This window comes from Phyllobates terribilis, unplaced genomic scaffold (assembly GCF_046119375.1).
Source record: "Phyllobates terribilis strain yellow unplaced genomic scaffold, ASM4611937v1 Scaffold_258__1_contigs__length_2716348, whole genome shotgun sequence".
Classification (NCBI taxonomy): domain Eukaryota; kingdom Metazoa; phylum Chordata; class Amphibia; order Anura; family Dendrobatidae; genus Phyllobates; species Phyllobates terribilis.
Genome location: NW_027363018.1, coordinates 1300490 through 1312052, shown reverse-complemented (window position 1 = coordinate 1312052; position 11563 = coordinate 1300490). Strand labels below are relative to the sequence as shown.

The 11563-nt window shown below is 39.6% G+C and overlaps 1 protein-coding gene across 1 annotated transcript in view; it reads left to right on the top strand.

The window, feature by feature from the left end:
* Positions 1–9329, top strand: part of LOC141219263 (SH3 domain-containing kinase-binding protein 1-like) — an 84717-nt gene extending 75388 nt beyond the window's left edge. The window contains exons 5-7 of the mRNA XM_073666032.1: positions 213–466; positions 3468–3531; positions 9288–9329. Of these exons, the coding sequence (XP_073522133.1) occupies positions 213–466; positions 3468–3531; positions 9288–9329 (360 nt within the window). The remainder of the gene's footprint in view (positions 1–212; positions 467–3467; positions 3532–9287) is intronic.
* The last annotated feature ends 2234 nt before the right edge of the window (positions 9330–11563 follow it).

The following is an 11563-nucleotide window of genomic DNA, read 5'->3' as shown; positions in this document are numbered from 1 at the left end:
TTGCCTATGACTGAGCTGTAATTGTGGCTGCAGTTGTGCCTGCATTTTCTTAATATCTTTCAATAATGAAGACCACCTAATAGCACATATAATACCGCTGTATTTAGGCAATGATTTACCAGCATATGGGAAATATTCATTTATGATTACTACATGTGTTCTTTTAATAATAACAGTTTTCTGTACATATTCAGTGTATTCCTGTCTTGTAGGTACCAGAGAACAGAGCTGCATTGCCCCCCAAACCAGGAGGCTTGATTTCAAGTGTTAGTTTCTCACACGGCGCTCCTGGAGCCCCATCAGCATTTCACATTGTCACCTCAAGTAGTCACAGGTCAAACTCTCCGTCCTTTGGTAGCTCCGATGCAAGACACACAGTTGAGCATGGCCAGTCATCACTAGAAGAGCTGCAGGCACAAGTCAAGGAGCTTCGAAGCATCATTGAGACAATGAAGGACCAGCAAAAGTAAGCTTTATTATACCAGATGCCGGCAGCCGGGAATTAAAGGACTTGTTCTGATTTAATGTTTTTGTGTAAAGTTTCAAAAATGTCATGGATGACTTTTTTATAATGTGCAAACCAAATGAATGGCTATCATGTCATACATAGATAGCCCGAGTCCACAAGATGGAGAGCCGCTGCTTGTCAGGGCTCAAAAAAGAGGTTCCCTGGAGGTTGTCCTCTCTAACAGGTTTTCCTGATGAAAGAAACTCTTAAAATGTCATGATACATTGTATTATTTATGGAGTATTTGTTTATTAATAATTAATCCATACCATTTTTTCCCTCAGCGTGAATTCAGTCGGAGCTTATTTTCATCAGATCGGTGCTAAGAGACACTATAATTGTCACAGTCAGTGATTTCCATCTGGCTAAAAGAAGAATGTGCAAAAGACGAAAAACAAATCTGCAATTATGTTCAAAATATCAATTTAGCAGAGAATAGGAAGTAATTAACACAAACTATTCACACTCATCTAATAACAGCCTGTAATGGATGTTATAAGACTTCATTCAGCACATTGGAAGCAGACAATTTTGCTATACGTTCAGAAAATGGACCTTTTCTCTAGATGGATCTAAAGGTGCAGTGAGCAAATGTACAGCCATATACTTAGGTCCATTTACTATTAGCTTCCAGCATTAAAAGAAATGAGTTGAGATGCTGTTTATGACAGGGCAGAATAAAGCCTCAGACTGTGTGACTATATGATTATATTTTTGCTATAGTTTTTCATACTTTTTTACATTTAGTACATCCCAGTTTGCAAGTTCCGTGAATGTACCTATCTTTCTTCTGCTGGTATATAGTGAGATCCACTGGGAATCTAAAACATTGGGACAATGCTCTAAGAGGAGAAAAAGAAAAATTACATCTTGTACAGTACAAGGTGTAGAAAAGGGCTCCCCAACCTGTGGCTCGCAGACCTATAACGTGTGGCTCGCGGCTGTGTGTCAGCTTGTTGCCTTAGCACCATGTCTAACAAACAGATATGAAGAGCAGGTCTCTAGTTCCTGACGTTTGTGGATAACCCCATACAGAAGAGCAGGTCTAGATGCTCATATATAAGAGGTTGTCCACTACTAGGACAACCCTTTATCACTCTGAATGTTTGCCCTCGTTAAAATAAAAACCCCTGTCCTCACCTCCCGTGCTGGCGCAGTTCCAGTGGTGTCGGCACTCACGTTCTGGGGCTCTCGTGCGGTTATGTCACGTGAGCCCTGCACCATATCAATACTGGTGTCCTAGTCCTAGTAGTGGACAACCCCTTTAAGAGTTGGAGAGATAAATGAAGTCTGGAGATGAGACTGGAGATAAGATGATACTGCTAGTTAAAGGGTTGCTTGAAGTTGGATGCAATAATGTGGTGGGAGTGCCTGCTGCGAGAATACCGAATATGAGTGCGGTGAGAACCCCTGTATGTAAGCACACTGCCTTGGTTTTATTTCTATGGGGAAGTTCTGGCTGTTATTATACCAGTAATGGGGCTCTGGGTGTAACTACTGTGGGATAGGGAGCGGGATCTGGATGTCACTAGTCGGGGGGCTCTGGTTGTTGCTCATGACCCTCTCTCAGAGCTGAATGCGATTCCCAAGGTAAGAAATGTTGGGGATCACTGATCTAGAATTACTCAGGCCTGAGTGCAAAGGGGGGGTAGATTTCTTGATGGTAGTGACTGTAGACGTCACTATGGTGGAGCATTTGGGACAGACTAGTTCTTTCTTGGTAGTGAAATTCTGGGATGCATGATATATTATAATCTATACAATCTGTGAGTTCTATTTGCCAACGATAGGTAGCACCAAAGTAATTAATTTCAATAATTTAAATGGATGGTCAGTGGAACAAAAACGTCTTTATATTTAGTGCCATATTAAAATGCGAGAAGGATGGAGTAAATTGAAATATAAGACAGTGGAGTCTCTTGGCTAATGTGATGTAGTGTCTGAAGCAGGTCGTATAGTCACTGAGCATATCACCAGAGCAGCAATAAGGAGCCTGGTGTATCTGGCAGAGTAGAGGAGATGATAGGGTAGCACATGTAACTATGGCACAGCAGGGATTGACCTAGGTGTGATTATAGTGGACGCACATAAATACATAACTGATTGGTTCAGTTGATTCTCACTTGGTTGCCTGAGTCTCTCCTGGAGATGAATACTGTGTCGCATCTCCTCCTAGGGATCCAGTACAATCACCATAGTGGGTAATCCTTTTGTGGACTGTCACTGCCATGTCTCCTCAGAACCTGCCCCCTTGGGTATTTCCAGCCTCAGAGGTCTCGCAAGCCAAACAAACCAAACTCCAACCCAAAGATGAAGGGTTTTTTAGGTGGTAGGTGTAGGTTGTACCACTGGTATCTTGCAATGGGGTGAGAGCTGAACTATGAATTTGAGGCTTCAGCATCAGAATTATTCAGATCCTGTCCAGACTAGGCTTGAAACATTGGTCCATGCGTAAGCAGTAAATTCATGGGCTCTATGCTTAAACATATGTAGGCCTAGGATTATTAAGAGGCTCGATGTGGAACCCAGGATGATGTGTCCACATCAGCTGACTGTTATTTTTTTATATATATTTGTTTTTTTTGCAAATGAGCATTTGTCATCTGAACATTTGTTGCTTTTCTGGTGAACATTTGTCTGTGTCCAATATAAGCACAGGGTGATATATTAGATGAAAATTATCTGAAAATAAGATGCTTCTCCCTATGTATTATTCAGTATATGCAAAGAAGACTGTGAAATAGATAATCTGTGGAGCACATATCATCTCAGATCTCAGCACTGCTTACCCCAAGCAGTATTTCAGGAGTCAGATTCCTACTCAAACTATTTGGTTATTCGGATTCTCCACATGTTTCATTGTCCTTGTTCTTCACTTTGCTGCCTTTTAAAGTATAGTTTAGTATACTCGAGGTTACCCCAGAAAATTAATTCCATCATTCTTGTATTTTTATTTTAGAAAAGAAATAAAACAATTACTGTCCGAGCTGGATGAAGAAAAGAAGATTCGTCTTCGATTACAGGTACACAATATTTGACTTGAAGCCCTTCCGAAATAGTAGTTTGGAAATGTATGCTGTAGTTGTGCTCTGACCACAGGTTCCAGTGATATGATAAAAGTCTGAAATTCTCAGAGTCCTGTTAGTACATCATCAATCATAGGCTTACTCATTAAAACGGTGTAAAGAAAATCCAGTTGTCTTTTTTCAATAATATACTTTTTATTAAGGGATGTTTTACAAAAGAAGGGAAAGGGAAAATAAAATATGATAAAGACAGTATAGTAGTATTACAACAGTTACATCATCCTAACAAAACTTTTAACTTGGAGGAAAAATCTGGAAAAGGATAGCCGGAGAGGAAGAAAGGAAAGAAAGGAAGGAAAGAGAGAGAGGAATGGGATGGGGAAAAAAGGGAAGGATGAATGAGGAAAACAGGGGAAAGGGAGGTGAAAACAAAATAGATCATCTATAGTATAAATCCTTGTTATGGCATCACAGGATTTCAGTTTAATTATGTTAAAATAATAAATGATTTGTATACTTTCTGGCTAAAAGATGTTATTTGTTTGGAGAGGTATTCTTATTCAGGGAAAAGTATCCAGTATCCAGATCCAGAAAGACCATATAGAATAGTATTTCTTAAGAGAGCTGTTTCTTAACGCATAGGAATGTTCTAAAGAATTGTGAACTAACATCTTATCTATAATTTCTGAGATAGTAGGAACATTAACTGACTTCCATTTAGATTCAATAAGTAGCTTTGTTATAGCCAATATATGAATGGAAATATGTTTTATCTTCTGTGGGAGTAAATTTGAGTCAAGAGATAGAAGGGCTAGTTGTGGTGAAATATTAACTGTAGAGTTGTTGATTTTATTCAACAATTTAAAGATCTCTTTCCATATTAATGCAGCTTTAGAACATGTCCAAAAGATATGAAATACCGTATTTTTCGGACTATAAGACGCACCGGACCATAAGATGCACCTAGGTTTTAGAGGAGGAAAAAAAAAAAATTAAGCAAAAAATGTGTTCATGATGCACTTTTAAGGGGGAGGGGGTCTTCTGCTGACACTGGTATAGGGGTAATGTTCCCCAATTCTGACAATATCCCCCATCCTGGTATATATGTCTCTCCCCTTCCTTTTATACGTGGTCCCCATCCCCATCCTGGTATGCCTGGCATCCCTCCATCCTGGTATGCATGGCACCCCTCATCCCTATCCTGGTATGCATGGCACCCCTCATCCCTGTCCTGGTATGCATGGCACCCCTCATCCCTGTCCTGGTATGCATGGCACCCCTAATCCCTATCCTGGTATGCATGGCACCCCTAATCCCTATCCTGGTATGAATGGCACAGCAATCCCCATCCTGATATGCATGGCACCCCTAATCCCTATCCTGGTATGCATGGCACCCCTCATCCTTATTTTGGTATGTATGGCCCCTCATTCTAATCCTGGTATGTATGGCCCCCTCATCTTTATCCTGTTATGTATGCCGCCCTCAGCGTTATCCTGGTATGTATGGCCCCCTCATATTTATCTTGTTATGTATGGCCCCCTCATATTTATCCTGTTATGTATGCCCCCCTCATCCTTACCCTGGTATGTATGGCCCCCTCATCCTTACCCTGGTATGTATGGCCCCCTCATCCTTACCCTGGTATGTATGGCCCCCTCATCCTTATCCTAGTATGCATGGTACCCCTAATCCCTATCATGCTGCACATTAAAAAAAAAACACTCCTACTCACCTTTCTTCTCTCCTCCAGCGCTTCATCCTGCCTGCCCACTCTGATCTCTCCATGTGAGCCACGCATGGCGTCACTACCATGCGCAAGGAGAGATCAGCTGCCGGAAGTCACTGCTCCCAATGCCGGTACTGTGTGCACGGGGAGCAGTGACTTCATGCTCCTTCATAGCCGACACACAGCGTAGCCGCGCTGCGGCTCCTGCTGCTGCCGGGCTACCGCGTGATCCTGCTTATTAAAGGGCATGAATATTCACCCCCTCTCCATGCCCATGGGCGTGGAGAGAGGTTGAATATTCATGCCCTTTAACAGCGAGCACAGGCAATTCTGGCAACAGCAGGAGCAGCGCTGCGTCTATACTGTGTGCTGCTAGTAAGGAGCGTGGGGAGCACTGAATATTCATTTTCTTTAGCAGCGGGGACAATGTAGGCTGCAGCGGGCGGCTGCTGCCTCCTGTTCCCCGCTCCTCCACCGCTTCTGCTCCCCCCACACCCCACATATATATACAACCCCCCCCCTCCAACATTTGGACTATAAGACGCACCCCCCATTTTCCTCCAAAATTTTGGAGGAAAAAAGGGCTTCTTATAGTCCGAAAAATACGGTAAGTTGGCTTTTTGTCCACAGTATCTCCAACATGAATCAGAGTAGTCCACAAAGGCTTTCTTTAGTCTGGCTGTACAATTCCTCTTCTGGAAGATTATGAAAAGTTTTTAGGGAGAGGAAGTCTATCATTGATTCGTTTTCTGCTATTTTCTGCTTTGAATAATAATATTAGCTTCAGAAGAAGCCTGGATATTTGGTAGGGCAATTCCCCCTTTTATTTTTGAATAGTAACATTTTTGCAATTCTCTGAAACTTTTTTTGCCATCTATAATTTGACAGTTGTTTATGAAGAGATTTAATCCATATTTCTGGGACTAGGATAGGAATTGTTCTGAAAATATATTGTAATTTTGGTAGTATAATCATTTTGTAGATAGTAATCCTACTCATCCACGAAGTGTTAGATTTATCATAGTTGCCAATGCTTATTTGGATTTGCTTTTGCAATATGTTTAAGTTCTCATCTAGGATTTTATGTAAAAGGTTAGTGAATTTGATTCCAAAATAGCGATTATGGGATTTTTCCATTAATTTTGTAAATTGATAATCTAAGAAAAAAATTAACATTTTTGATTTTTTTGGCATTTATTTTATAATTGGAAACCGCTGAAATTTCTTTGATATTTTGGGTAATAACTCTTAGTGAGTTGATAGCGTCAGTAATGGAAATGAACGTGTCAACCGCAAATAAACTAATTTCATGTTGTCTAAAATTAAGTGGGATTCCCTTTATGAGGTCGTTGGTTCTGGTAATTTCAGCAAAGGGTTCCATTATGAGATCAAATAAGGGTGGAGATAATGGACTTCCCTGACGTTTACCATTAGTAATAGTAAAGGTTTTAGAGAGTAAATTGTTAATTTGGATCTTTGCTGAAGGGCATGAATAAAGAGCAGTAATAGTTTTAAGAATTTGTTCTTGAAATCCAAATTCGTTTAAAGTGGCGACCGTGAAATCCCAGTTGATGCGAACAAATGTCTTTTCGGCTTCTAAAGATAGTAGTATGGAAGACAATTTTTGTTTTTCCACATATATAAGTAAATTTAAAAGTCTTCTTGTGTCATCTGAGGCTTGTCTTCCCTTAATAAAACCCTACTTTATCAGAATGAATTAGTATAGGCATAATTTTAATGAATCTTTCAGATATTAGCTTAGCGTATATTTTCAATGTCTGTATTTAGAAGAGATATCGGCCTTTGGTTCGACATCTCCTCAGAATTACTATTTTGTTTAGGTATAACAACAATGGTGGCTATTCGGGATTCATTTGAGAATAGGCCATTGTTGGTCGCTTGATATAACAGAAGTTAGGGGGTTAGAGAGATGATGTCTAAATAATTTATAATATTCGGTGGGTATTCATCAAGTCCGGGGGATTTATTTTCCTGCAATTTCTTGATGTCAATATCAGTTTTGTTAGTAGAGAAAGGGGAATTTAATCATTTAATTTGCTCTGAGTTTAATTGCGGGAGTTCTTCTGAAAGGAAATTATTTATTCATTTAATATTTAATTGGGTAGTTTCTTTATCGTCTTTCAGATTGTATAGGGAAGAATAAAATGTAGCAAATTGTTCCACTATAGCTTGCGGGTGTATGTAGTTGATTCCATCTTGGATTTAAGTTCAGCTCTAAGACTTATTATGGCAAAGTGAGTTTTTTTCCGTCGGATTTTGTTGTTGTTTTGCCACTGCCTTGCTAATCTTTTGGGTGATTTTTTTTATATATTTTCTTTTGTTTTCCTTTTGTGTTGTGCATTGAGTTGGATAAGGATCCCTCTAAGTACTGCCTTATGGACATCTCAAATACTAGTATTTGCGCAATAAAATAATGATGTAGCCACTTATGGTTAGACCTTTAAAATGAATTTACTCTGAGGGTCTACTTTTCTTCCTTGTTCTGGATTGTGACCATTCTCGGACATATTCCGTCCGTCCTTTGGGTCTTGAATAAGGTTGGCTTTTCCATTGAAGAAGACTATGAGTCTAGCAGAAAAACACCACTATACGAAATGTTATTCGCTCTTAAGATGCTAGTTATGCCAGCAAAGGATTTTCCTAGCATATCTCTTTTGAGAAGTCCAGAAATATTTTTATTGACTGGTAAGGAGGAGGTAGATATTAATTTTTCTTTAGATAGTCCAGAAGGCGACCGGTCCTTAGTCTGGAAGAAATGTATTCTCGCAATTGCTTCTCTTGAAGTGTCTCCTGACAGAAAACTAGGTTTTGGTAGCCTATGGGCTCTGTCTGTTGTCAGTTCTGCATTAGGAACTGATGGTAGTGTTTTATATATTAAGTCTTTAATATATGGAGCCATTTGTGACGGGGAAACATTCTCAAGTATTCCCCTAAATTTTAGATTGTTCCGCCTGTTGCGGTCCTCTAAATCTGTAAGTTTTAATTTTAATGTTTTAACTTCGCTTTTAAGTAAACAATGATCCTTTTCCAAAGCGTATTGTGTGCCAGATATGGGGATTTTACTTTTTTATTTGTGTCATTGATTTTCTGATTAATATCTTTTCAGTATTGTATTTAGGCTTTGGAATCCATTGACCATAATTATGTTCAGTTGTTGAATGAAAGATGAATGGAGGTCTAGCAAGTATTTTTCTGATGGAGAAAGATTAACAGGTTTCTCTTTTATTAAAATTGTGTTTGCGTTGTCACTATATCTATTAATGGGTATCAGAATAGGAGACATATCAGGAGAAGTTGTATGGTCCCTTTTAGGTCTATGTTTAGAGGGGGTCAAATTGGGAGATATGTCCTCTGAACCATCATCTGTTTCAGATGAGTGTAAGTCCTTTTTATTATCATTGTTACCCTTTATGCCACTTGCCTGCTTCTTTCCTTTATTCCTTGTATGAGATCCACCTAATGTGAACGATGTGTCCATATTAATAGGGGCAGTACGGGAAGTATATGTAATAATATTATCAGACAGTTCCTCATCTTTGCCTGTCATCATTTATCTTGGAGCTGCGCTGTATGCTCAGTATCCAGAAGCTCTGCTATTAAACAGCGTGATTGCGGCCGTTGCTAGTGTCTGTCAAGAGGGGATTCTCCAAGTGCAGGGACTTCTCCTGAGCTGGTAAGTAGCCCGGCTTCTGAATGACATTGGCGCTGCCCGCTCTGTTGCTGGCACGGCGCTCCGTGTCATTAGTGAGGCGTGCGGTGCTGCTCCGGGGTAGAGGGAGTTTACTCACTGCTGCTCTTCAGTGATTCCTGTCAGCGCTGGGCTTTTGCTTCCCACGGTGAGTTCCTTTCTTTTTACCTCAGGTGGAGGTAGTGGTCCCATTGGATCTTGATGGTGGGCCTCAGAGGTGGGTCCAGGACTATCTTGAAGGTCCAGGGGGTTCTTCTTTTCTTTGTACAAGAAACAGTTGTTGCTCTAAACATTCTCTATCCATTTTTATTCCAGATGGATGTCAATGAAATTAAGAAATCTCTACAATCCAAATGAGAACAATGGACATGTCACAGCCCACATCAGAAGTCCTACAATCATGAACTTTTCTTCCCTCCAAGGCCAAAATACTTTTGGTGCCAAACGATCTAAAATTTGCCTCAAACGCGACAAGCACAACAGCCGTTCACCTACCAAGGACGCCCTGGTGACTTTTCTAGCTCTCACCCACGTGAATATCGGTGGACTCCACGTTGTGCTCAAGTGTTCCTCCTCGAAACTGCGCATGAAGGAAACTCCGGCAGTTTTACTTCAGAGTGGTACTTTTTTATGATATTTTTCCATGAATAAAGAGTATTTCCAATTGTCTGTTTACAAGCTTTATAATTTTATGGTTGTTTTTTCTTTCCTTTTTTATTACGTCTTTTATCTCGGATTTTCTGAAATCTCTGTGCAGCTGAGTAACCCTTTCCTGTCCTTTCTGTTACCTTCTGAGACATACTATATGGGTTTGGATCTCTGACTGGAAACGTTCATGTGCAAAGTACTGTTCATACAATGTGATGAAACGCTTTGCTTTTCACTGTACTTTACGAATGTGTTCCCTAAGAGAGAAAAGTATGGCGTTTACAGATAATTTGTGCCTTTTTTTAATTTTTGATTCCTGCAGAAACATAGTAGTTACAAGTTGGCCCTAACTACATTGGTGATCGGACCGGCCAGACGAAGCTTGTAGGGTAAGAACGCCCTTCTCCGGACGTCACCTGAGACAGGAGGTTCATAGGACTATTATAATAATAGAAAATGCAATAAAATAACTTAAAAATAAACTTTATCATTTAGGAAGTACGGTTACATTTATTTTAAAGAGACAGGATGCAAATTAAAAATACAAAAAAAAACGATTATCATTCTAGTAATGGAGGAAGAATTATAGATTTATGCTAAAAGTAAAATAAAGATGCAAATGGTTGGTGAGAAATAAGTGACCACATTGAATATTTCTTTAGATTCAGTAGTAATGGAATTCTAATTGGACAATACTTTACAATAGTTAAGTATGCATTACAAGGGATCGTAAATGTATTTTAGGATAGGGCTTTGGATTAGTTTACATTATCTTTCCAAGTAATGAAATAATAAGAAGCAATGAAGAAAGACAATGATTGTGAAAGCCAAGGCGTCCCTTGTTTACAAGCAGCTGAGATTTCTGAATTTCACTCTAGTGGTGACGTTTGGTACTGCGTGCAGCGTATTTGAAGCCACTGGATAGAGTACAACAGAGACCTCTAGTGGTACAAATTGTAAAAGACATGTTATACGAATGACTATATTTTTAATTGCATAGTGCGCAAATGTTTAAATCAAAAACAGCAATATAAGTATATACTGTATTGATGTCCAACATGTTATAGAAAAAATGTATAACAAAACCCAAAAATAAGCATTAATAATCATATTCGTAGACAAACTGGTTAAGATTCTACTCAAAATAGCTTCTTGTGTTGGAGGCGACAATTGTGTGGATTATCGGTGTTGCCATGAGGTCGGTTGCTGCACTTGTATTATTAGACTTGCCTCTTTAGGTTGCAAGAATGAAGAAGATGCTGAATATGTCTCATTTTCTGTCATCCTCGAGTGAACGCAGATGGGAAAGTATAGAAGACAAATCTAATGTGACATGTCCCTCCCATATTTATATGTGACGTTGCCCTTTCTCAAGCTGCACCCCACATGGGGTCTAAGAATCAGGACAAACACCTAGAAATCTGGGTGCTTGAGTGTTGTATGTATATATACAATAAAATGTCTTTAATTCAGCTTTGATGGGACCTGAGAGGTGACAGATGAACTAATACACTGGATTATTGGACTGCCATGTATATGTTGTGGATGAACTCTACCTAGAGAATCTCTAGGAAGAAAGTCCAATGTACAGGTCAGATGCCAGATAATCAGAACTTCTGGACTATCGGATGCCCGATTAAAGGGATTTTGTTGTATGTATATATTTCATCATTTGTATGTAAAGTTAATGTGCAACCAAGTGATCTCAGTGAGAGCAGTGCATGGGGTTATAAGGAATTGGTGACATTTATATAGATGTAACCCATTTTGTATATCACGGTATAACGACGCACTGGTTTTTGCCGTCACTCGCTGTTTCCGTAATTGGCAAATACCACAAGTCAGTGCAGACGATGTGAAGAGGTGGAAGATGACATTACTGCTGAGAGAGTTACGCTAGTTTGTCATAGCATGGAATGAATGTCCCATCATTACAACATGTT